Source organism: Lepidochelys kempii, chromosome 6, assembly GCF_965140265.1.
Source record: "Lepidochelys kempii isolate rLepKem1 chromosome 6, rLepKem1.hap2, whole genome shotgun sequence".
NCBI lineage: Eukaryota > Metazoa > Chordata > Testudines > Cheloniidae > Lepidochelys > Lepidochelys kempii.
This window is the reverse complement of record NC_133261.1, coordinates 5,772,825-5,800,113: the sequence shown is the minus strand read 5'-3', so window position 1 is coordinate 5,800,113 and position 27,289 is coordinate 5,772,825. Positions and strand designations below refer to the sequence as shown.

The 27,289-nt window shown below is 42.3% G+C and overlaps 2 protein-coding genes and 2 pseudogenes across 2 annotated transcripts; all 4 read left to right on the top strand.

Moving 5' to 3' along the window:
* Positions 1 to 319: 319 nt before the first annotated feature.
* Positions 320 to 1,377, top strand: LOC140912750 (olfactory receptor-like protein COR4; annotated as a pseudogene).
* A 1,143-nt stretch (positions 1,378 to 2,520) lies between these two features.
* Positions 2,521 to 3,465, top strand: LOC140912741 (olfactory receptor 5J3-like). The gene has a single exon (XM_073347726.1). It carries the CDS (start codon positions 2,521 to 2,523, stop codon positions 3,463 to 3,465), a length of 945 nt encoding a protein of 314 aa, XP_073203827.1.
* Positions 3,466 to 7,529: 4,064 nt separating this feature from the next.
* LOC140912732 (olfactory receptor 5AP2-like) lies at positions 7,530 to 8,461 on the top strand (annotated as a pseudogene).
* A 15,881-nt stretch (positions 8,462 to 24,342) lies between these two features.
* On the top strand, positions 24,343 to 26,475 carry LOC140912731 (olfactory receptor 5AR1-like). Its single transcript, XM_073347697.1, has 2 exons — positions 24,343 to 25,259; positions 26,409 to 26,475. Exons 1-2 carry the CDS (start codon positions 24,346 to 24,348, stop codon positions 26,473 to 26,475), a joined length of 981 nt encoding a protein of 326 aa, XP_073203798.1. The 5' UTR covers positions 24,343 to 24,345.
* Positions 26,476 to 27,289: the final 814 nt, after the last annotated feature.

Genomic DNA, 27,289 nt, shown 5'->3' with positions numbered 1-27,289 from the left:
TATGCATGTGAGGCATTCCACTGAGTCTGTGGGGCTACATTCATACGTGAAATTAAAATATCAGCCGAATCAGGGTCACAATGTGTAAATCAGACTAAATGGCAGGGTAATGCACTTTCCTAGAGATAAGGCATTTTTTCTCCTTTAGAAGAAGTGAAGGAGTTCTGGGTTTTCCCATCAGTTGTTCCAGGTTCCATTCCACAACTCAAAAGGTCTTGACGCATATGACCACAGTTCTTTATAATAGATACACCATTTGCATAAGAACTAATGCCTTCCTTTATGGTTGATCAAGCAGCTAGCGCCCAAGGCTGAATGAATGGCTGGAGGAAATTGTACAGCAGTGACCGAGTTCATTCTCACAGGACTGACAGAACACCCAGAGCTGCAGGTCCCCCTCTTTGTGGTGTTCCTAGTGATCTATGGTATCACCCTGGTGTGGAGTCTGGGGATGATGGTTTTAATCAGGATCAACCTCCTACTTCACACCCCCATGTACTTCTTCCTCAAGAATTTGTCCCTTGTGGATGCCTTTTATTCCACAGTCATAGCTCCCAAGATGCTGATGAGCTTCTTAGCAGAGAGGAAAGCTATTTCCTACACAGCTTGCATCATCCAATATTTTAGCTTCCTATTGTTTGTCATCTCTGAGTGCCTTTTGCTGGCAGTAATAGCGTATGACCATTATGTAGCCATCTGTAACCCGCTGCTGTATACGGTCATCGTGTCACCAAAGCACTGCCTACGGCTGGCGGCTGGTTCATATCTATGGGCCTTCCTGACCTCTGTGATATACACGAGCGGTTTGCTAAGATTATCCTACTGCCACTCCAGTATCCTGAATCATTTTTTCTGTGATATCAACCCAGTTCTAAAGCTCCCCTCTTCTAGCCATCAACCAGATCCTTGTTTTCCTCTTTGGCAGTCTGAGTGACCATCCTCATACATCTTAATTATTGCGACTGTGCTGTGGATCCACTCCACCGAGGGCAGGTGCAAAACCTTCTACACCTGCGCCTCCCACCTGATGGCCGTCTCCATCTTCCATGGGACAATTCTCTTCATGTACTTCCGACCCAGCGACAGCTACTCACTGCACACAGACAAAATGGCCTCCGTGTTCTACATGGTGGTGATCCCCATGCTGAACCCCTTGAATTACAGCTTGAAGACAAGGATGTGAAGGACACCCTGAGGAGAGAAATAGAGACAAAATCGAGGGCCCATTTGTTCCTCAAAGGGTGTCATAGTAGGACAACCAAATCTTTCAATGGCTACTCTGTACACATAGGGCTTGTCTCCACTACAAAGGCACAGTTACCAATTCTCATAATATCTGGTGCTTCTCTTAAAGCCCCAGCTCCTTCAGCCATGTGATCACTTAGGAATCTCAGATTTTTTTTTAAAGTATGTTTCTAGCCCTCAGGGTTGCTAAGAAAAGCTTAAAAACATGACCCCCTTCAGGGCCCAGAAACCAGCAAGCAAATCAAAAGACCACAATTAGAACTGGTCAGAAAAATTCCAATGAAACATTGCTCCATTGCAATTTGCTGACTGAGTGAAATTGGAGCATTTCTTGAAGCATTTCTTGCAGCGCCATGGAATCAGGGAAACACTGCCTACATCAGAATCCTGCCTGGTTTCCTGCTAGCTAACCTGCCCAGCTCCTTGGCAACCTGTCTTGTGGCCTGCTAGCAACCTCAGAGCTTCCAGAGTCCATGGCCTTGGAGTCACCACACTTGCCGATTGCCCTGGGGGCTGGGGACATCCAACATTTCCAATGTACATGGCTCCAGGGATCCATTCCCTTTTCAGAGACTTCAAATACTGGGGTTTTGTTCCTAATCCAAACAAATTCTGAAATATCAAAATCCTGCACAAAAAAAGAACTACCTTTCCCCTCCCTCTCTCTAAACCCTTCATGTATTATTTTTAAAAGATCTCAAGATTTTAAGCCAATCGCATGATTTTTGGAAGCCTGATTCATGGTTTTCAAATGCTTGGGATCAGCAACACTGCCAGGGGATGTGTTATGAAGCAGCAGTAACCAAGTGACTGGACATAACTGTAGTCATCTAAAAGGATTATCTGGGATGAACTAAATTATGAGTGCTTTCTAATTTACCCTCAGTGAGCAGACAATATAAAGTACCTAGTTCCTAAACTCAAACACACGCCAGGTATATTTCATTGGGGAAAATTTGTGATAATGTACATGAATCTGGAAACTCCCTACAGGGAACTGAATGCCTAATTCCAGTCACATTTACAGAGACTTGGATGTCAAAATCTCCTACTCAGCCTTGAAAATCTCAGTCCTCATGAAAAGTGAGTGTAAATCTAAAGGTCCATCCAAACTTTTCCCAGACATCACGGCAGCTGGTTTCCTGTCAGATATTCACTACCCACACTCAAGCCCGGTGGTGTCATTCAAATTTAATTCATGCCATGAAATTTCCTTCTTCCATGCTGCTCGCTCTTGTTATCCCGACAGGTATGGTTTCATGTACCCCTGTATAAATGGCTGGGGGCAATCACAGCATGGTGACCCAGTTCATCCTCCTGGGATGCAGGATACCCTTCTTCACAGCATTCCTGGTGATCTATGTTCTTACGCTGGTGAGGAATCTCGGGATGATCGTATTGATCAGGGTTGATGCCCGACTCCATACCCCCATGTACTTCTTCCTCAGTAACCTGTCTGTGGTTGACCTCTGCTACTCCTCAGTCTTTGCTCCAAGGATGCTAGTGAATTTCTTAGTGGAGTGTAAAAACATTTTTTATTCTGCCTGCATTGCCCAACACTTCTCTTTCGTCATGTTTTTGACCAAAGAAGGGTTCCTGCTGGCTCTGATGGCGTACGACCACTATGTAGCCATCTGTAACCCTCTGCTCTACACTGCTGTTATATCTAAGAGAGTCTGTATTCATCTAGTGACCAGCTCATATGTAGGGGGGCTTGTGAACTCACTGACCCACACATGTGGCTTGCTGAAGTTGTCATTCTATGGGCCCAATGTCATCAGTCATTACTTTTGTGACACTAACCCATTGCTGAAGGTCGCCTGCTCTGATAACCACATCAGTGAGATTTTCCTCATAATGTTCTCTGGGGTTATTGCCATGTCCACCCTCCTGATTGTCATCATCTCTTATATGTACATCCTCTTCTCTATCCTGAGGATCCACTCTGCCATGGACAGGCAGAAAGCCTTCTCCACCTCTCATTTGACAGCTGTCACCATGCTCTATGGACCTGTAAGCTTAAGCCACATACAACCCAGTTCCACCTACTCGCTGGAACAGGAGAAAATCTCTGCTGTGTTTTATACCCTGGTGGTCCCCATGCTGAACCCCCTTATTTACAGCCTGAGGAACAAGGAGGTTAAGGATTCTCTTAAGAGGGTGATAGACTGGAAAACATTCTCAGCTAATTTGTTCACCATGACAATTCCAGTCAATTGAGAAGAACAATTGGAAGAAGGAGAGGAGTATCGTCTATGTGTCACTGCCTTCATTTGTGTATCTCAAATGTTGTACAGGAATTAAATGAAACTCAAAGAACTGATGTAGCATATGAAAATTATGTTTTACAATTGCTTTAGAGGAACAATGTTACCTAATGTCCTGTCATTATGTGGCTGTTGCAACAGACACCCTTCCTTGTTTCTTGACCATTAATCTATTTGAAATGCTGCCCTGAAAGGTTATCTGAGATTTAAAATAAAATAAAACTTGCCTCTAACTTTAATTTCTTCATGTGTTGCTCTGATTAATGCTCAGTATGTAACTTGCACTATGAGAATTCAATACTTTTGCTCTCTTTAGCGTCTGGGCCTCATAAGGGCTTTGTGAGTCTGACAAAATTAATCTCTATCTCCCTTATAACAGCCCTTAACGTAGTTGAAGCCTATGAGGTCCCTCCTCAGTCATCTTGTCTCAAAACAAGACATGCCCAATTTTTTTAAACCTTTACTAATAAATCAAGTTGTGCAAACCCTTTTTGTCATTTTTCTTGGTCCCCTCTGGACTTTCTCCTATTTGCCCACATCTTTTCTAAAGTGTGACTCCCAAACCTAGACACAGAATTTCAACTGCGGTCTCACCAGTGCCAAGTAGAGCCAAACAGTTACTGCCCTTGTCTTACATACAACACTCATGGTAATAAACCCCAGACAGCCTTTTTCACAACTGCATCTCATTGTTGGCTGATACTCAACTTGTGAACCACTTGAACTCTCAGATCCATCTCAGCTGCACTTCTCCCTAGCTGGTTATTCCCCACAGTGTATTTGTGCATTTGATTTTTCCTTCCAGAGTGAAGTACTTTGCACTTGTCTTTATATTGATCACATCTATATTCATACCAGTGCTATATACATCTATTCTCAACAGTGTTATCACATATACTTAGGCTTGGAAGGAATAGACTTTTCTCAATAAATGTTGGTAAATGTTGATTTCCCCACAAGCACACAAACCAATGAAAAAAATATTGCCTTCAATAATTGAAATTTACAGCTAGGCAAGAGGAAGAAAAATTGCTGCTTGAGAATGTACTAGAGTTTGATTTAAGGATATTTATTTTGACATGTGATGTTGACAATTTGTGTTTTAATAGTTACAAAGCTTTAACTTTTTGAATCTCAGTGTTGGCTGTCATTAAAAAGAATATGTCTGACCTCCCATTGTCTGATCCCCCATAATTTCCTGCAACTGTAAAGGTTTAAGCATTTAAAACAAAAAGGCTTAAAATAAACATTGATATTATCAATTAAAATTATTAAAAAATTAAAATTATAAAAAAAAACAAATTATGACAAGGCTTTCTATACTTGTTATACAGCTTTATTTTCAATCATCTTTTTGTCACCTTATTCTGCTCTCCATCTGTTCTCCATCTGTACTTGTCTCTTATTTTAAGCTTACATCACAAGTTCCTTTGGCCAGAGGTTGTCTTTTTGTTATATGTTTGTACAGCACCTAACAGAAGGGGGTTGGGATTAAGCCTAATTCTAATGAATTAATTAAGTACTATCAATAATAATGTTCGTGTAATGTTACTCCCACCAATGCCGTATATTTCAGAGGGGTAGCTGTGTTAGTCTGTTTCAGCAAAGACAAGGAGGAGTCCTGTGGCACCTTAAAGACTAACACATTTATTTGGGCACAAGCTATCATGAGCTATAACCCACTTCTGGGTTCCAGTCCACAGTAGCTTATGCCCAAATAAATGTGTCAGTCTTTAAGGTGCCACAGGGCTCCTCGTTATCAATGCCATATAGTGATTTTATAGGTTTACTAACAGCAATGCTATAAATTGATCGTATATTTTAGGAACTAGAAGGGACAACGAGATCATTTAGTCTGACTGTGTAACTCAGGTCACACTTTGATACAGTTACCCTCTGTATTAAACCCATTAACTTGTGTTTTATTAAGTGTGTCTTCCAGAGAGCCATCGGGTCTTGATTTCACAGCATCTCTAGCTGGAGAATCCACCACTTCCCATGGTAGTTCATTCCAGCGGTTAACCACCCTCACTGTTGGAAATGTGAGCCTCATGACTAAATTGAATTGGGATAGTTTTGCTCTGAGCAACATGACATATTGTTCAGCAGAACTGGGGGTAGGGGGAAATTGGGCCAAAATACTTGTTTTTCTGAGCAACACAGATTTGGGTTAACTGAAATATTTTATGAATTTGTGTCAAATGAGCTGAATTATTTTGCTTTGAACTAAAACCTCAGAAAAATCTAAAAGGTCTAAATAGTTTAAGTTTCCCATTTAAAAGACTTTGTTTCAAAATTTACTTTAATTTTATTAAAAAATTTAACAATTGGAAAAACAGCAACTGATCAAACAAAACATTTCATTCAACTTGTCAGTCAGCCAAAAAAATTGAAATTTTTGAAAAAAACACATCAATTTGAGTCAACCAGAAACTAAATTTTTCATTTATGTCTCAGAAGAGCCAGCAAACCAAGAAATCAGGTATTCACACAGCTCTTTTGATCATACATTTTTTTTCTCATCATTGCTATCTACTGATTAGCCCTATTCTCACCAGTGATACAATTCTATTGCTTTAGAATCATAGAATCATAGAATCATAGAATATAAGGGTTGGAAGGGACCCCAGAAGGTCATCTAGTCCAACCCCCTGCTCGAAGCAGGACCAATTCCCAGTTAAATCATCAAAGCTTTAGGGCTGGTTGATATGGGAAACTGACTCTACAGGTACCTAATGTAACTCCCTATGTGGCCACTTTTCTTTTTCCGGTTTAGTTTAATCCAGTGGATTAAGAGGGTCCATACCAGGAGCTATTCCAGAATAGCTCTAGTGCCTTACATTCACCTATTACCTTGCTCAGGAATAACTTCCCAGTGCAGACAAGCCCCTGTTCTCACCAACACTGATTTGGAGCTGTCCTTTCGCCCCTCCATGCAGAGGTGGGACACTGAACAGCAAGGTTTATCAGTGGGGAAATGAATTTATTTGATGTTTTTCCCACCCGAAGAACCCAAAACAATTTTGCAAACATTCTGGTGTAGCTGAATCCGCATTTTTCTCTGAAAAAAAGTTTCAGCCAAAGAATTTTGCCCAGCTGTCATTAGGATCCTTTCTACACCATGGAAATGCCTTACCCTTAAGCTCTGCTCGGTAGACTCGAGCCAAGGGATAATAGGGTTTAGCCCATGGTGAGTAATAGTGAGAGGACAGAAACCCACAGAAGAACACTCAGATGCAGCTTCCTCCAGGATTCAAGAGTTGACCCCGTACCCAACCCCATTCATGGGGCTTCTTTTTTATCTTGTATTAATACAGTTTCAATGAAAAATATCAGAGCACAATATTGGATCAATGCTACCATACAAAGGTGATTTTATCTTTCTCAGCTGATAAATGTCTACCTTCTTGACACCTTAACATCAGAAAAAAAAACTTTAAATAAATCTTCAGCTAGTACAAGTCCTTCTGCACTAGTGTGATTCTGTGGTCACAAAGTTTGCCATGGAATTCACCCTGTTGCTTCCAGAATGGTGGCCCAGAAACTCCACTTTCATTAAATAGGCCTCAGGTGTCTAGCCCTTTGTGGAATTGACCTTCAATGCATAGCCAATGCAGTGCCATCTGCCTGAGTCTGCAGGCTGCCTAAAACAATAGCTCTGAGAAGTATTAACAGTCCCATTCATCTTAATCAGAGCTCTGGGGTCTCCATGTGTGGGGGGTCTTCCCCCTCCAGGATGCCATAGAGCAGCCAGGCACCTCACATTTTGTTTCCTGTCACCTTGCCCAGGGGGAGTTAATTGGACCAGACAGCCTGAGTTGCTCCAGGTAGGAGGGAGCCTGTGCCCAGGCCCAACTTGCAGCTAGCGAGCATAGGGAATGAAAAGTACATTGTGGCCGCTCAGGCCGAGGGGAGTCAGAATGAGTGCGAAGGATTCACTCTTGGTCCTTTCTTGGCTCCTGTTTAATTGTACGTTTCACTTTTCCCCTGTAAAGGAGGAGAACATGGGTGGAAGAAATGGCGGAGGGAAATTACACTATGGTTACAGACTTCCTTTTCCAGGGATTCATGGATCATCTGGAGCTTCAGGTCCCCCTCTTTGTGTTGTTTCCAATGATCTATGTTATCACGCGGGCGGGGAATCTAGGGATGATCATCTTGATCAGGTTCAACTCCTGACTCCACACCCCCAGGCACTATTTCCTCAGCAGATTGTCTCTTGCTGACATTGGTAATGCCTCGGTTGCTGATGACTTTGGGGTTCAGGCCAAACCCATTTCTCCCGCTGCGTGCCGAGCACAGGTTTTCTTTGTCTGTAACTTTCTGACCAAGGAAGCTTTGCCTGGTGGCGGTAATGGCATCTGATCACTTCCTAGCACTCGGTAGCCCCTTGCTCTAGAGCCTCGTCGTGTCAACGAGACTGTGTGTGTTACTAGTGGTTGCTTCCAACATATGTGGCTTTGTGAACGCAGTTGTTCAGACTCCATTTATAATTTACCTTGCCCTTCTGTGACTCCAATGTCATCCACCATTTCTTCTGTGACATCCCCCCAATCCTTAAGCTGTCCTGCTCCGACACACACAACGCTAACACGGTGTATTTCACCTTGTCCACTATAGTGGTCATGACTACGATTCTCATTGTACTATTCTCCTACATGTACATCCTCATTGCCATTCTGAAGATCCTCTCTGCCAAGGGCAGACACAAAACCTTCTCCACCTGCGCCTCCCACCTGATGGCCGTAACAATTTTCTACGGGACTTTGATCTTCATGTATTTACAACCCAGTTCCGACTACACCACAGACCCAGACAAGATCATCTCTGTGTTTTATATACTCATAATTACCATGCTGAATCCCCTGATCTACAGCTTGAGGAACAAGGAGGTGAAGGACGCCTTTAGAAGGATGATAAACAGGAAGGTTTGTTCTCAGTTAATATAATTATTGGGATTTGTGCTTATCAATAAACAAGTGATGAATTAATAGTGAATTCTCTGTGTCATAGCTCTGATTTCTTTGTTTTAACTGTATTCTGTGGCTTGTACAAAAAAAAAAAAGAATCCAAGACTGTTAATCTTGGAAATTCAGTTTCCCATGTTCAGGAATGACTGCGAGGCTGCAAAGAATACAGACGCTCCCTGACTTATGCAAGCATTCCGTTCCAGAATGCCTCGTGTACCTCGAGTTTTGCGTAAGTCGGAAACGTAACTCCGACCATTATGCTCAAAAAAACCCAAAAGAAACTCCTATTTCTAGTTTATGGAACTTTTTCCATAATCTTGGATTTGCGTAACTCGGGGAGAGTCTGTGCACTATTGTAAGGGAGCATTTGTCACAGTTCCCCTCTGACTCCCTTTGCTGGATATGCACTGACTTGTGTTGAGGGGAATCCCATCTTGGATCCCCAGCTGTTTTCAGGTGCCAGAGATTGAATGGAGCCAGTCACTGCTGCAGTCTTGGGGTTCCTAGGCACGCAATCAGGGTGCAGGCCCTCTGCCTAGCGCCCTTTCTGGAGAGCTAGAACCTGCTATCTAGCTGCCTAGTCCCTGGGCTCAGGGATGACTTTTCAGACTCTGCCATAGCTTAAACATCTCCTGTCCTAGAATGCCACCAAACAGTGTGAGCCTTCTAGGTTACAGCTGAACTCTCCCATAGGGCCACACAGTATGTGTAAAGAATATAACACACAGAGAGAGACACTCTGAACAGGAATCTAACACGGCAGAGCTAACACTTCACCAATAAAGCACAAACTTATTTAGAAAAGGACACACATCCTAACTTCAATGGGCCTCACTAGCTCATCCTTTCCTTGGGAGTCCCCTTGTGTATTCATCTATGTTCAGAAAGACTGCTCCTCTCCCTCCTCATCTAGCTCCTACATGCAGCTCCTCTCAGTTCTAGCTGGTCAAACATGGCCAGGTAGAGCCCAAATTGAGCAGCTTTTGCCCTTTTATAACCATCTTACTCTCTGTCAGGTGACCTCATGATCAACCTCTGCGGATGACCAGATACCCCTACCAGACAACCACTGCTTCCCCCACACCCGCCCCGGCCGCATCAACAGAAAGTTTAGATGGGAAATTTTCAATCACCCCCTGCCAGAAACAAATCCAAAGCTCATTGAAGCCAATGAAAAGACTCCGATTGACTTCAGTCAATATTTGGCTCAGTCTGTCGGAGTTTAAGTGGGGATATTCAAAAGGCACCAAACTCCCATTCCAGGGAGTTGTCCAGGGAACTGGATGTCTAACTGCTCATTGAAAATGTGCATTTGCTCATGGGCAGTTGTTGATTGCACTATGGGGTTTCCAATCCTGGACCGGTATTAAAGTGTTGAAAGGAAAATAGCATTGGAAGCCAAATGACTTTGGCCCACACACGTATTGCCAGTTTAAGAACATCACGATGTTAATCAACAGAGTGACTTTGATGTCTTTTTATGTTATGACACTATAGCTTCATTCCATTTTGCACATCTATGGAAAAATCATAAGTAGTATTTCTAGGAGCACAAGAAGTGGATTTAAGTGATTGATGATTCAGAGAAAACTTCCCTGGACTAACCAGAGCAGATGAATATTCAAATATCAGTGTGTGAGCAAGCTTGCTAGTGCTATGAATATTGGTAGCCCCATCACACTAGTACTTCATAACGGGTACTAGGACATCACAATCGTACATCTTTATAAATTTGATTGGACTACATGTACCCTTTATCTGTCCCCACATCATACTCGCAAGTCAATGGAGTTACTTCTGGGATGAATCTGTCTCAGGGTTTACAAAGTCCAAAGAAAGCCAAACAAAGCAGACCCTTGATATAATTTCATGATCACCAGAGAAACTCTTTCATGGGTTGGAGAGAAGATAAAGAAGTAAATTGAAGCATTCCCATAAAAATGTTCAGGACTGAGATCTATGGTGCTGAACTAATATGCACTGGAGAGACTCCATTGAGTTCAATGGTCAATGGTTCTGGTCCTTTATGAATGACAAGGGGGCTGGTATATTTTTTTCAGATTGATTTGAATGAGAAGTGGCAGCTATTTTTTTTATACACCGCCGTTCTCTGGGAGAAGGTGCCACTGTACAAATTGTCTTGGCAAATTGTCTTAACTTCAGTTACACTACAAATAGGTTTACTTATTCATTACTCTGGCAGAGCAAGTGTTAATATTGACATTATTTCTGTATCATGACTCATATGTTGTTTTCCTAACCATTCCCAATACGTTTTCTTGCCTAATTAGATAATGACAGAATTGCTCAAAAAACAATGTTTTAATGAGGCCCACAGCAGCTTATTATAATCCATAATAATGGATGCTGTCTACAAAGTTCTGCAAACTTTGGAGAATTATGTCAATATGAACATTACTGGCATAACCAGTGCTGGACAATAGCATTTACTCTTTCCCTTTTTTTCCCCTTTCAATATCTTCACTTTCGGGCCAAAGTCATCTCTGGCATCATTCTTTTACTCCAGGGCTATATTTGGCCTATTGTGTCCAAAGCCATGACAAATCAAACCAGGTCACTGTGGGCATGAGCCTATGATCCTTGCTCACATTGACTTGCACTTACTCATAGCAGGAGCCCCAATGAGATCAAGTTCTACTCAGTGCAAGTAAAGCAAGATCGGCTTAGGTTCCAAATAAACTAAAAATTTTAATGTGCACAAGAGAGACAAGAAGGGGCTTTATCCCATACATAACAACATGTTAGAGCATCTCGAAACTATAGGCTCGATTCTGTTGTCCTTACACTGAATAGCCCCTTACTGTGAGAGTGGTCTCATGGACTTCCACCTGCTGAAAAACTGTGGGTAAGGGCATAAAAATCTGCCATTAAAAAGCCACAAAACTATGTAAGGGAAATAAGCAGAATATCTTATTTAATCTGGAAGAAACAGTGCAATCCTCAGAATGTTTTGTGTCAATTCAACATTAATACAAATCAGTATTGAAACTGATGGTGAAGTGAAATACAATTGGCCAGATTCTAAGCTAGTGCAAATCAGCATCACCCCATTGAAGCCAAAGGGGCAGAAACCCCAGCTAATGTAACTAGATGGAGTGCCACTTAAATTAATGTGGCTATATCTCCAGTGGGTGTAAATCATCTTTGCCCCATTGAAATCAATTCCATATGGCTAAATTGAGTGGAAATCCATCAACCTCAACAAAAAACTCACAGATACAGACTGAAATCAATGGCGCTCCAGCTCCAGTTGGTGTAAGCTAGCCTCACTACATTGCAATCAATGGGGCCAGATCCCCAGCAGGTGAAAATCAGCATTAGCTCCATTAGTGCTAATGCGTGAGACCCCAAAGTAAATAGGTGGAGCGCTACTGAACGCATTGGGCCAGAACCATAACTAGTCAAAATTGGTGTCATTCCATTGAAGTCAGTGTGGCTACACACATTTATACAAGAAAAGGATCTGGCCCTTATGACCATAGGATTTCCCAAGGCACATAAATGACTTACGGGCAAAAGCCCCTTATTGGGGCGGGGGGAGCAGTCTGGCTTGTTCTATCCAATTGGCAAATCATGTCCTTAACTTGTAACCTGGTGTAGATATGTAACCCACGCACCGCCTGGGTGTGGTGCTCTGTCCCATCTGCTGGCACTGAGACCACTCAGAGAGAGTTTAATGAGTCTACCCTACATCCTTAGTCAAGAGCCATGTGGCTTTTAGCTCATGTGGTAGAGGCTCATGTACTAAGCTGCAGAGGTCCCAAATTCCATCCCGCCCACTGAAGACTGGGGCCTGTCGGTGTTACAGATGCACATCAAATTATCCACCCACAGGGGCAAGTGTGAATTGTCTGATGTTCATAGCTTCCCAACATTAACCTTAATCCTAACCATACCCCTGCAGAGTTTGGGGAAGTTCTGGGGCAGACTCTTGTTCCATGACTGAGCTAACCTGTAGAAGCTACCAGTTCCCCTCCGTCTCATAGAAACATGGGGATTGCCAGACAGGATCATACACAAGGTCTATCTAGTCCAATAGCCTGTCTATGACAGTGGCTTATACCAGATACTTCTAAGGAAAGCGGAAGAAGATCATAGTAGGCAGATATGGGATAATCTTCTCCCAACATTAGGTCATTGGAGAATGAAAATAGTGGTATATTAGGTGATGGTCTGTTTCCATCTTGGCATTTTGTCAGAGGACCATGCAGTGGTTATTCTGACATTGTTTAACCAGTTCTCCCTAAGAATCATCTGCACTGTCAACTTTGTCTACAACCCACCCTAACTTTTTATAGGTCCATATCTGAGTCTGCACTGGGATCAGAGTGAACTTCACATGATCTATGAGTTTGATGGAAATATTTTCCACATACCAGGCCCTGAGTTCTCTCTCTGATCCCACATGATTGAGATGTACTGTTCTCTGCAGTCCTGGCCTCAAAATTCTGTCACAGTAGTGCTGGAATTGAGATTGTGTGATCTTAGCACACCTGGAGTTGAGCACAGTCTAACAAAAGAGAATATAAAATAGATGGGCCTGTATATTTAACAGCGTACTCTATTGAGATGAAATTTCAGAACAGCTCAGGTATTTGTATGATTTCAGCATCCTTTTACCTGAGTTTCAATCTACAGAGGACACCCAACCTAAAGCACTAATGGTAATTGTAATTCACCTTTAAATCAAGAATAAGAGGCCTGTGATTTACAAACAGAATCTCATGAGGTCTAGCCTTACTGAGTACAACAAACTGCAGGCGCCCTCTAAGTAGAATGCTGGAAGTGTGCTACTCCCATAATAACCCAGTGGTCAGTGGATTGAAACCAGGGTCAGCTAGCCCTGGCCTGTTTATTATTTACGGGTATAAAATGCCCATGACTAAAGTTAGTCTGGAAAGTGGAAGAAAGTTTCTAACCATCAGAGAAGGGAGGTTCAGGAACAGCCTCCCACTGGAATTAGTGGAGTTATACAACGATTTAAAGTGGAGCTGAATAAGTTTATGAATGGGATTATATCACGTTGCTGCCTGCAACAGCAGTAGACTGGACTCAATGACCTCAGCGGGTCACTTCCTGTCCTATGTTGCTCTTGGGATTGCCAATATTAACAAGCCTGCGTTATGCACAATCATTTTTGTGCAATTCAAAGAAATGGTGCAATCCGAGAAATCAGGATGGTGACCCAGAAAACTTGCCCCCTCTCTCACAGCTGTTTATTGATTTTTAAAAAAATCAGTAACTACATTTATTGAGAAAATATCTTCCTGTATATCATCCTTCTAAAGGCGTCCTTCACTCCATGTTTCTAAGGCTGTAGATCAGAGGGTTCAGCATAGGGAACACAGAGATGACATTGTTTTGGTCCAAGGTGTAGCCAAAACTGGGTCATAAATACATAAAATCAGAGTACTGTAGAAGGTAGTGACAGCTGTCAGGTGAGAGGCAAAAGTACAAATGGCTTTGAGTGGATCTTCAGGATGGTGTATTAAGAAGATGGCCAGAAACATAAGGCCGTGTATCAGATTCCTGGTGTGAGGCCTAAAGCCTGAGCTAAAGTAACCAAAACTTTGCAGATCTAAAGCAAAGCCAAGCTGTGAGCAAGAGGCAGGCCCCGTTCTCAGAATCTGGCAAGACCAGGGCTGATATTGCAGAATCACACGTGCTTAAGTAGAGCTAGGCACAAGTATATATACGCCAGCACATTCCAGAAAGGCGGTACCAGAACACCTCGATACCAACCACATGCCCCAGAGATAACAGGAGCACGCTGACCCATCTTAAGAATAAGGTCAGGATGACAGCATGATGGATAGAGATGTTTTAATCAAACCAACATGTACAAGGTAATGGGCAGCCCTTGGATCCCTCAATGGGAGGCACCCTAATGCAGCAGAGGGTGTCACTCTGATACATCAGGGGCAATACGTCACTTGTTTGTATTTGTGTATAAAGATAAGGAGTACTTGTGGCACCTTAGAGACTAACCAATTTATTTGAGCATGAGCTTTCGTGAGCTACAGCTCACTTCATCGGATGCATACCGTGGAAACTGCAGCAGACTTTATATATACACAGAGAATATGAAACAATACCTCCTCCCACCCCACTGTCCTGCTGGTAATAGCTTATCTAAAGTGATCATCAGGTGGGCCATTTCCAGCACAAATCCAGGTTTTCTCACCCTCCACCCCCCACCCCCCCACAAATCCACTCTCCTGCTGGTGATAGCCCATCCAAAGTGACAACTCTTTACACAATGTATGATAATCAAGTCTGGCTATTTCCTGCACAAATCCAGGTTGTCTCACATCCCCCCCCACCCCCATACACACACAAACTCACTCTCCTGCTGGTAATAGCTCATCCAAACTGACCACTCTCCAAGTTTAAATCCAAGGTAAACCAGAACATCTGGGGGGGGGGGAGGAAAAAACAAGAGGAAACAGGCTACCTTGCATAATGACTTAGCCACTCCCAGTCTCTATTTAAGCCTAAATTAATAGTATCCAATTTGCAAATGAATTCCAATTCAGCAGTTTCTCGCTGGAGTCTGGATTTGAAGTTTTTTTGTTTTAAGATAGCGACCTTCATGTCTGTGATTGCGTGACCAGAGAGATTGAAGTGTTCTCCGACTGGTTTATGAATGTTATAATTCTTGACATCTGATTTGTGTCCATTTATTCTTTTACGTACGTCTCTACGTAGGTCTCTACGTAAAAGAATCTGTAAAAGAGGCTGTACATATAAGAGACTAGAAAAAGTAGCATAGTAATCTTGACAAATATAGTCAACAAGGTGAAATGAATAACATCATTGCGTTGTGTATGTCAGAAACAGGACAGCTTAAGGATGGGGAGGGATGTCAGAGAAGAAATGATTGCTGACCCTGGGGTGAGAGAAAGACAAGCTGAATATACAAATTGTTCGGGCCGTTGAATTCACAAAGACACAACAACTATCAGCACACAGAGTGTCCTGGACATGATGACCCTCTAGAGCAGTGGGTTACAGATGACTGCGAAGCGGTGAGAGGCCATGGTGGCCAGGAGGCATCATTCATTGGTTACAAAGACACAGACAAAGAAAAATTGCACAGCACACTCAGTGAATGAAATGATTCTATTACTCTCTGCTACAGAAGTCATGAGCACCCTAGGCGCAATGACAGAGGAATAACCAACATCTACAATGGACAGATTACTGAGGAAGAAGCACAGAGGGGTGTGAAGATGGAGTCAATCCTGATTAAAACAGTCATCCCAAGATTCCCTACCAGTGTGATAACATAGCTCGGTAGGAACAACATGAAGAGTGGGACCTGCAGCTCTGGGTGGTCCATGAATCCCAGAAAAATCAACTGTGTCACCATGGTATGAGGCGCCGTGGGTGGGAAATCTAAGTTTGCAAATAAACTGGAGCCAAAAAGGGAGCATGTGTAGATTCCTTGTAACAACTCTGACTGCTCCTGTGAAATAGTGTGTCTTGGGGAATGTATTATGGGTTATGCACACACTTCGCCCTGGAGCTAGTGCACTGTCTCCTTACAGAAACGCAAAACACCGTGCATTGTTTTGCATTCAATTAAATATGTGCAGAGATCCCGCCAAAATACGAGAGACTGTCCAAATCTGAATCGTTCCCATGCCAGAAATATCCCTTAGGGCACAGGGCTTTGCCATCCATGTCTCTCCTGCCCACCCTCTCTGTTGTTAAATCAGATTAGTTTGGAAAGGAAGTAAATCATCTCTTGTAAATGTATAGACAATAATGAATGGTGTAGAACTTTTTCATTTACACTGGTTTTCTCTTCTGGCTCCCATCAATGTCAGTGGGAGTTGATTGCACTTGGCATCAATGAAACTCAAAGCAAAGGTCCTACAAAGGATCTGTGTCTAACGTTGGGAATCCCCAGCAGAAAGATGTTGCAGGGCTAATATGTACCTGTAGAGACATTCATGTCATTGAATGTCTTTTTTTTTCTTCCTGAAGGCTAGATTTTAAATGGAAAGATCTGCTCAACTTCAGAGAGTCACTAGCACCAAAGGGCAATAATACATGTAGATGACCATAAGTGATAGCTAACATAAGGACCGTAGCAAGTTCTAAACATTGTTTCCCCCCCCCCCTCATTGGGTATATCTATGCGCCATTCCAAGGTGTAATTTCAGCTTGGGTATTCCTCAATCTCTACGGAAGTGGTGTAGGCCCAAAAACCTAACTTTAACAATTGTTTTAAAGGATAATTATTTTAAGTGGTAATATTATAAGTGGGTACAAAGTAGACATAGGTGAGAAAAGAATTTCCTGTCTCCTGAACATATTCAAGATTTCAAAATATTTTCCCATTCTACATTGAGATGAAACCAGGTCTTCTGCAAAAACTTCACAGAAAGTGAGAGATAGAGAAGCTTGACCCATGAATAACCACTAGCCCAGTGGTTAGGGTACTCATCTAGGTTAAGGGATGAACTGGTGGATTTTCAACAGTTCCAGGGAGACTCGCTGACAGTCACTAATGTGACTTGGCCCTCCAGATAAGTCCCGGATACTACCACTCAAAATGCCACCAAGCAATTGCCTGGTGGGTCAGGATGACTTGACCACCACAGAAAAGGTTGGGGGAGAAAGGGTGCTGGAGAGACTCTAGTAACACTTATAGAAAGGGGGGGCATCAGTTTGTCATCATCCATGTCCATCACCTGCAGTACCATTCCCCATAGCTCTCTTGGCTAGGCAAACCCACAGTTTCTTGTGGATGCTCTTCCCCGGGCCACACCTAACTCTCCACAAACTCACTATCTCTCCCACCAAGCTGATCACAACTCCTTCTCCCCCATTCCAAATCAGGCACTTGGACTTGGGTCTCTCACATCCCAGATCAGGCTTACAATCAATGGGCTATCAAGATAGACTTTCTCTTTGTGTGTCCCAATGAATCCTTTATTATTCACCCAACAGGAGATATTGAGAGACAGAGATGCACCATAGAATAGAAAACAGGGCAGACATTAGGGCACTCACCTGTGATATTGGAAACATAGATCTATTTCCCTGCTCTTAATTAGGCAGAGAAGTGACTTGAATAGGGGTCTCCCACATCCCAGGTGAGTGCCCTGCTAGCTGGGATTTGGCTATTTTGGAGTTGCTCTCTCTATGTCTCTGGAGTTTAATCACAAATTCCATCCTGAACCTGAGAAATGTTGAATCAAAACTGAGACATTCCAATTAAAAGATTCCTATTTGGCAAATCCATATTTGTGGGGGAAAATCCATTTTATTAAAAAGTTCCCAGCCAGCTTGACTGCAGAGAATGGAAAGTGCCCACTTTGTAAGCAGCTGTTCAGTATTTTGTTTTAGCCTCATCATTCAATGTGTGGGCCCAGGTGTGACAGAGAGGCAAGAGCTGCTGACTCAGCCCTCTGTCAGGCCAGCTCCCATTAAGGGAAGCAAATTGGAGCTGGCTAGAAAAACCTGCACCGAGTTGGTGAATGGGAGACACTTCCCCACCCAATTAGCCTGGGGCTATAGAAAAGGCTGGGAGAACAGCCGCCAAAAGTGGGGGAGAGTAAGGGAGTGGAGGCAGAGATAGTGCATCTCTCCTAGGTTGACATGGGAACCTAAAGCTGTGTATGGTGAAAAGGTGGTGGGAACACAACCTGTAAATAAATGACACCAGTGATTATTGAACCCCAGGGTCTCCTAGGGACATTGTCAGCCTGGTAGGAGCTAAGAGGGCCCTGCAGAGCCCTTCTACACCAGGCCTTATTTAAACTCTTCCAGCCTTGCTCTGGAGACAGAATTCATAATTTGCTCATGTGCTTTTCCAGGGTGTTTATTACTGTAGTGTCTGAATTTATTTTCAAAATGCCCCTGTGAGGCAGGGAAGTGAGGCACAGAGAAATTAAGGTCAAAACTTGCCACTAATTTTGGGTGCCCAATTTGAGACCCTGCAGCAGCCCAGAACTGGAATTGCTGGGAAAATCCCCTGCTCAGCCCCTGGAATCCCTGGGATGTTGCCTGCCCAGGGCAGATGGACTCTTGGGGGGATTAAACTGGGAAGCTCTAGCAAATCTCGATTGATCCTGTGTGAGCAGCAATTTTTATAGGGTCAAATTTGGGCAGATTTTCATCAGATTCGCATAAGGCACTGCCCTGTCAAATTTCACATCACTGCTGCAAAGCTTGGGGTCACCAGAGCTTTTCAGAGGAAAAGTCATCTGTGGTGGAGTGGTTTTTTTTAATGTGGGCACAACAATGTCTTTTCCCCTAGCTTTGGTCTCAGAAATGGCAGAACAGGCTGAAACTTTCCAACTAAATACATTTCAATCTGAGGCAGGCAGCAGCCTTTTAAGTCAGGTCAATACACCGACAGGAAGCATGTCAATTTTGGAACGTCCACATGTTTCATACTGATCAAAAATTTGAAAACCAAAGATTTTGACATTTGCAAATAGACATTTTTCAGAATTTCCATTCTGTACAAAATGTTAATATTTTAACTTTTTTCCTTGATTTGTCAACATTGGTTTGCATCCCAAGTCAGTTTTTCCCATGGCATGGAAATTCTGAATTTCACTCAGCTCTGCCCTGTAGAATAGACTCAGCTACAGCAGGGTAAAGGTGCTTTGTTCTAGGGTAGCACTAGGGAGAAAGCACTAATGCAATGCGATAGGTAGCTCTGTGGTGCAATGGCTAGTCCATGATCCCTGCTAATGGAGGTGGAGATGCACAGATTGGGGATTCACCTGAGTCAATCCTTTCAACATTTCCTTTATGGCCTGTATTACGCAGGAGGTCAGACTAGCTGATTACAGTGGTCCTCTCTGGCCTATAATCTGTGGACCTATTCAGTATATGGCACCTTTATATTGATATAACTTCATCCACACTGATGCTTATACCAGTATAAGTATATCAGAGGAGAAGCACATCCCTAACAGATATAGCAACACCTGTAAATCTTTCGGCTGTAGGCCAGATCTAAGTGTTGGCACATGGCAGAGATGAAACCTGTACTCCTAAATCTAATTGACACTTTGGGCATCTCAATCCAGAACCAGGCCCCATTGCTATTCCTGAAATCACCTCTCAGCTGAGGCCAAACCCCATAGGTGCCTAAACTCACTTGGCACCTACATTTTTGCAGTAAAAGCTCCTTTGTGCCTGTTTCTGCCTCTGAGGATGCACACAGCTACTTCTTTCTGAGCATCCAGATGCCTACCCCTTCCACCTCCAAGGAGAAGAGATTTCACCGGGGGTCTCCCACCTCTCCTGTGGGCACTCTAGTTGCTGAAATATGGGATATTCTGGTGTGGTTCTCCCTCAATCTCTCCTGTTAGAGCTGTTCTATTTGGAATCTGTGATTTATTAACCCCAGCCTCCAGGAGACATCAAAGACATTTTAATGATCTCTTCTGACATTCTATCAGGGGGTAGCCATGTTCGTCTGTGTCCACAAAAACAACACGGTGTCCGGTGGCACCTTAAAGGCTAACAGATTTATTTGAGCATAAGCTTTTGTGGGTAAAAAACCCACCACTTCAGATGCATGGAGTGAAAATTACAGATGCAGGCATTGTTATCCTGACACATGAAGAGAAGGGAGTTCCCTCACAAGTGGAGAGCCAGTGTTGGCAGGGCCAGTTCAATCAGGGTGGATGTGGTCCACTCCCAATAATTGATGAGGAGGTGTCCAGTCTGGCCAATGGACATGGTAGAGGGGCATTGCTGGCACATGATGGCATATATAACATTAGTAGACGTGCAGGTGAATGAGCCCCTGATGGTTGGCTGATGTGGTTGGGTCCTCTGATGGCGTCACTAGTTGAATAGGGACTGGGAGTGGCTGGCTCACTACAAAAGCAGCTTTGCCTCTCCTGGAATTGACACCTCCTCATCAATTATTGGGAGTGGACCATATCCACCCTGATCGAATTGGTACTTGTGAGGTAACTCCCTTCTCTTCATGTGTCAGTGTAACAATGCCTGTATCTATAATTTTCACTTCATGCATCTGAAGAAATGGGGTTTTTTTACCCACGAAAGTTTATGCCCAAATAAATCTGTTAGTCTTTAAGGTGCCACCGGACTCCTTGTTGTTTTTCTGACATTCTGAGGTTCATGCTGCTTCAGGGATTTTGTCCCTAGTTGCCACCGAACCAAATAAGAACCCCTTGTGTCAGCCCCACACCATTCTACTGGGATAAGTGATAACATACCTCTTTCTCCACAGGTAGGCTTAATCCACTCAGCTCTCACAGAGTAGGAAGAAATATTCTCTTAATCTTTTGCTTTTGGACTTTAAATTAGATTCCCTGTCATCAGCTTTTCAGATATTTTGACCTGATATTTATTTTTGGCTTTTCTGCTTCAGACTAATACACAGTGGGAAAAGGTACATGAAGCTACAGGATTGCTTATGTTGACGGTATCTATTTGCAGAAGAATCAAATAGTGTAAGATAAATAACAGACAGGCAAAAACATAAAATATAATCTCTTGTTTTCTTTTGTCTTATTTTGCCATCTCATTTATTTAGTCTCAAATGTCGTCTTTCGCATGACGAATTGTGGTGTTAACTCAACAATTCTCGAGAGGATCTGGTGCTGCAGTGACAATTTTCAGAACTGAAGTTCTCTATTTACACACTGAATGGGTACAGCATAAATTAAAGGCAACTCAAGATTCCAGTCTACAATACTACATCTCCTTCTGACAGTCTGCAGGTCAAGGCAGATACACAACAGCAGGTAAGAGGATCAGACCCAGAGTCCTCAGAAAACTTTGTCACACACCTGGTTCTATGCCTGGTTTGGGGAGGAACATAATATTTCTGTCTCCACTTAATATCACTTGTAACACAATGCTCTTGGTTCTTGTCATTGGCACTGGAGATGAAGTCCAGGACTTCAGGATCTGAAAAAACGAACTACCTGATTTAAAATGCCTCTGTTTGTTAGCTCTGCGTGGTCCAGTCTCTGGAGAAGGACAGAGAGCTATGAAGTGTGAGTTTAGGTTACAAAATCAAGCACCTTTATCAGCTCTATATTTAATAATCATAAAAAGAATCGGACATTTACTACTGGAGGAGCTGGTGGTGTTTTCTGTATTAGGTTACCGAGCACTTTCCATTCAAACAGATTCTTGTTTTTGAGAAGCTAAAACACCTCCATTGTTTGCAGCAAGTTTTTGAACTTCAGTTGGGAGAAAGCCCTTGGACTTGAGAAGAGCATTTTTGTTTGTTTGTTTTTTTTGTTTTCCCCATGAAATTCTCTTCAGGTTTAGCTGAGTTTTAGCTTTTGATAACCACTGTCACCATTTTTTGTTTCAGTTGTGAGCAAAATTTGAGCTTCCGGCTAGTATAACACCTGTATTCTAAACAGATGGGCCCGTGTTACCACCAAAAAAATCAGCAGACATTGACAATGTTACACCTGGAATAGTGACTGCTTCTGGACCTTCTCAACCAGAGTTGATTGGAGCAGGAGAGAGCCACCTCTGCATTACATATAGGGCCCAGTGGTTCATTCCCTTCTCTGGGGATTTTACGTGGTCAGGCTCTCCCTCAGTTTCCCCAGAGGAAGAGGGGCAGAATACTGTGACAGGCTCTCCACAGATCCTACACATCTCCCTGGTCATCTATAGGAAAATAGCTTGCTCTTGCAAAGGCCTGTAACAGAAGTGGTGGAAGTCTGTAATGCAGTGCAGGTGGTTACAGGTGCAAACCAAGAGGATGCAGAATGGAGGTGTTGTGACAGAATTGAGTTTTGTCTTTTTAAAAACCTAGGAAATTACATATGCAAAACTATATTAACAGAACATCATTTAGGTTGTCTGTTCAGTCACACAAAAGTTAGTCTGCCCTATACACTGAATAAGGCACGGGTCCAGTGGTTTTAAGAAAAAAACAGCATGTGATAATGCAATTAAAGACTATCATAATGCAAACACCCAAGAGGGCAGAATTAAGGTTGCATAGGCAACCACAAATCTGGCATTTCCTAATTTTCAGTTGCTGAAGTTTTCAACCGTAAAGACTTTTTGAGCAGGGTTGGTTTTTTTGGTATGTTTTATTTTGGGAGGCCGGGGGAGGAGGGATTGATTCACAGTATGAATATTAAGAACAGTTACATTAGGTATGATACAGACATTTGCAAGGGATGTAAACCTTCATGCTTCAGAGCATGAGGCAACCACTAATTGCCTGGATGTAGGATGAAAATACCCCTATAGGCCTGTTATTGAATAACTTCCTACCGTGAGGGCTTTGCCCCTTTCCCTGAAGCACACTGCAAAGACTGCCAATGCATAGTCAATACTCAATAAGATGCATCATTTGTCTGATCTGGTATGGCAATTCCTATGTTCCCTATATTGACTAAAATTTTCATTTTTTTTTACTTGTCTAGCAGAGATGTAAAGAGAGAGGGAATATGCAGAATACCGAGACCTCTGTTTTTTCCAGTAACTAGGAAACTCCCACATTATCTCCAACTCATTTTCTTTCTATCCTAAAGATTACAAACGGGCATGAGATGCTTTGTGCCCATCAGCACAGATCTCACATTGTGTTACCGTGTCACTAGCCAGATTCTGATCTCAGTCTCACTAGTGTGAAGGTAGAGTAGCTCAGCTGAAGTCAATTGGTTAATGAGGAGTCAAACCAGCCCATAACTTCCTCCACCAAATACAAACCACAATGGAATTTACTGAGTGTACACCTACACCATGACTGGTAAGAAATGTCATAATTATTATCTTTTGAGCATCTCTTTGTGAATGTGGCAGTGAAATTCCATAGAAACATAACGGCCATACTGGGTCAGACCAAAGGTCCATCTAGCCCAGTCTCCTGTCTTCTGACAGTGGCCAGTGCCAGGTGCCCCAGGGGGAATGAACAGAACAGGCAATCATCAAGTGATCCGTCCCGTCGCCCATTCCCAGCTTCTGGCAAACAGAGGCTAGGGACACCATCCCTGCCCATCCTGGCTAATAGCCATTGATGGACCTATCCTCCATGAGCTTATCTAGTTCTTTTTTGAACCCTGCTATAGTCTTGGCCCTCAAAATATCTTCTGGCAAGGAGTTCCACAGATTGACTTAGTATTTATCCCTAGGAGATGCATTTTCTCATTTCTAGGCTCTGGGAATCTGAGAGTCAAAAGTAACCATAGAATCAGTTACAGTCCATACCACTTACAAATGTTAGTACCTCTGAGAGGATTTGTAAGAGGGAGGAAAAATAATGCACATGGTGACAAAGAATGTCTGTAAAACATAGACTGACTCCAATAGGACAGTGACACTTTAAGGCTGCATAGACAGTGATACCAAACTTTTCCGCTGGGGCTGCCTCATAGTAGGCACCTAAATTTCTATTTAGGCACCTATATAAAAGGGGCACTGAGCATCCCTTGTGCCCTTTGAGGTCGTTTGGATTAGGAAGAGAAAATCAATGACCATGAATAAACTCTATAGCATTGATTATTTGCGTACACTGATAGCAGATTATTTGCCTCCCTTCTAAACTAAACACTCCCAATCTATATATCTCTTATTTTATAGAAGATTTGACCCACTGGATGGTTTCATGCATATTAACACAGAGTATACAATATTTCTGTAGCTGGGTCATATCCTATCTCTAATGGAAAGCATGTGGGAAATACAAAGAGAACATTCCCTAGGAGTGTCCTTTGATGTGTTATGTTTATACACTGTTTCACAGGAACAATCACAGGGATTATGAGGGATCTGTACTCAATACTTTATTGTCCCATGATTAACTGTAATCCTTATTTTTTATTTTTCACCAGCAGAGGAGAGAGTTTCTGGAATAAATGGCAGAGAGAAACCATACCACGGTGACAGAGTTCATTTTCGTAGGATTCACAGATCATCCAGATCTACAGATCCCCCTCTTTATGTTGTTCCTAGTGATGTATGTGGTCAGCCTGATGGGGAATCTTGGGATGATAGCGTTAATCATGGTTGAAACCCGACTTCATACCCCCATGTACTTTTTCCTAAGCCAGATGTCCATTGTAGATATTGGATATTCCACAGCCATAGCTCCCAGGCTGCTCATGACCTTTGTAGCAGAGACAAGAACCATTCCTTTCATTGAGTGTGCGGCACAACTATTCTTTGTCTGTTTTTTTGTGACCAGTGAATGTTGCCTCCTGGCTGTGATTGCGTATGACCGCTTCAAAGCTATCTGTAATCCACTGCTCTACAGAACCATTATGTCCAAGAGACACTGTGTCCTGTTGGTGGCTGGCACATATGTCTGTGGCTCTGTGAATTCAATTGTGCAAACTCTATTTATATTCAGTCTGTCCTTCTGCAGCTCCAGTGTTGTCAACCATTTCTTCTGTGACGTGCCCCCCATGCTGAAGCTGTCTTGCTCCGACACCCAGGTCACTGACCTTGTACTTTTCACTTTCTCGACTGTAATTGTCACGACTACTTTCCTGGGTGTCCTAATCTCCTACATGTGCATCCTTGTGGCCATTCTCAGGATCCATTCTTCCAAGGGGAGACGCAAAACCTTTTCCACCTGCGCCTCCCACCTAACAGTTGTCACTATGTTTTATGGGACACTGATATGTATATATTTAAGACCCAGTTCCAGCTATTTGATGGACCAAGACAAGGTTACCTCTGTGTTTTATGCCCTTGTGATCCCCATGTTGAACCCCCTGATCTACAGCCTGAGAAACAAGGAGGTAAATGATGCCTTTAAAAGGGTGTTATACAGGAAGATATTTTCTTGGTAATTATAATCATTATTATATTTTAACCAATAAACAGCAGATAGAAGAATGAATTCTGTGTATCATTATCCTTAGTTCTCTGACTCAGCTACTCCATGTGATGTTACGTTGTATTGAACTGTGTACAGAAAATATAATGTTAGAAATTGATGTTTTCAAGATCCACGAATGAGGGTCTGTTACACTACGTAGAATTGGCAAGATGCTCTGGCATTTGGCTTAAAGGACAATTGCTGTTGGTCCCAAAACCGATCCTTGAGGAACTCCACTGGTAACTTCCTCCAGCCTGACAGTTTGCCTTTCAGTATGACCCTCTGTAGTCTTTCCCCTTTAACCAATTCCTTATTCCTTTCAATTTTCATATTGATCCCCATCTTTTCCAATTAAATTAATAATTCCCCATGTGGCACTGTATCAAACGCCTTACTGAAATCTAGGTAAATGATAAATACCATGGAGGGAGAGGAATTATTTAAGCTCAGTACCAATGTGGACAAAAGAACAAATGGATATTGTAGAAGAAAACAAGTTCTTACTTTTAGTTTGCATGCAACAAGTTAGAGACAGTTTTATTTTTAGGCAATTGCAAGAAGGAAGACAGCCGTTTGGATAGTGTCCGTTTTTATGCTAATTTTTAAAGTATAAACAATGCAACGCAAGTATTTATACCTTTTTATTACATAAAGCTCTGCTTTGTTTATACATTTTTTAAAATATTTTATTTCTTTTAAATATTTTTTTACTACAATTACATTTTATTATTTTAAGGCAAGGTTAAAAACAGCTTTGCTTTGCAATTTTTGTTCGCTTGCACCAGTTTTGCCTTGATAAGTTTTGCGTTCTTTGGGGTTAGAGTTAGCCTGACTTTTGCTTTTTTTTTTTTTAACAGAACTAAGATGGCTGCACTTAAATCCCTTTTTTCACACTCCCCCCTTTAGTGCTTTTAGCACAACCATCATTTTTAAACTTTTATTTTTATTAGACCTTGTATTTTTGATATTAGATTAAAAGGATCAGGTTTAGCCCCATAACTTTTGGTTGGATGTAATGATAATGCATAATTAGTATGAACATGAAAGGTAGTTTTGTTGTTCTTGTTTTTTATAACCACAATAACATATTTTTAAATTAAACAAAAACAATGTGTTTATTGTAATAGTAAGCTGGGGTTATTTTATAGCCTTAGTTACATAGCACCATACATTATAATTAGTCCATAAGATAAATGCTTTACAGATGGTATGAAAGGCATGTGTTTTAATTTGATATATATTTTGAAGCACATAGATTTGGCCTTGTAATTTACAGATTTTTTTGAACCTGTGGTAGGAGTGAGTGTAGGGTTTGGAATTGGTCGGGTATGAAGGTGGCTTAATTAAAGGGTATTTGAAGCCTAAGATTTAATTGTAGGACTTTATTTGCAGGCCAATAGATAAAGATTTTTTGCAGCAGTGGTGAAATTAAAATGTATGTTTTGCAAAGTGGTGACCTTAACGTTTACACAGCTGTAATTTCTCTTAGAAGAGCAGGTGTTTTGTGAGGGTCGCTTTTTGTTTTCTACTTTTTTAACAAACGCTGTTATAAACCGTGACAATCTTTTTTGGCTTTAGCTTTTGTACGCACTGAGGCTGTGGGGGCTTTAAAGGCCAAAAATGTTTATTGGCTTTTTATTTTTATGTAAACACTGGGTGTTATTTTAGGAGCACTGACTATAAATTGGCTAGGCATACCAGGGGAATGAATTTCTTTTAATATTACCGTGAATTGTTTCATGTTCTATGCATTTTTTTATGGACCCGGCAGGATTTGGTATGGGCGAGCCCACACCCCTTTCACTGGCCTGTAGGCTTGGAAGGAGCACTGCGAGTGACTGCAACTTTACCCTGAAAACGTTTAAGTTTGTTTTTACGGCCACAGATGAGATGGCACTTTTGAAGCACTAGTAAGGACAGTGGACTAAGCCTAGTGCTTAAGGTTACTTTGAATGGCCGTTAGCTGGTTATCTGGG

Bases quoted from the DNA above. Each gene is read 5' to 3' on its own strand.
- LOC140912741 (XM_073347726.1), top strand. From the start codon at position 2,521: ATGGCTGGGGGCAATCACAGCATGGTGACCCAGTTCATCCTCCTGGGA.
- LOC140912731 (XM_073347697.1), top strand. From the start codon at position 24,346: ATGGCAGAGAGAAACCATACCACGGTGACAGAGTTCATTTTCGTAGGA. The intron at 25,260-26,408 runs ATACAGGAAGAT...ACATATTTTTAA, and splicing joins GATGCCTTTAAAAGGGTGTT to ATTAAACAAAAACAATGTGT.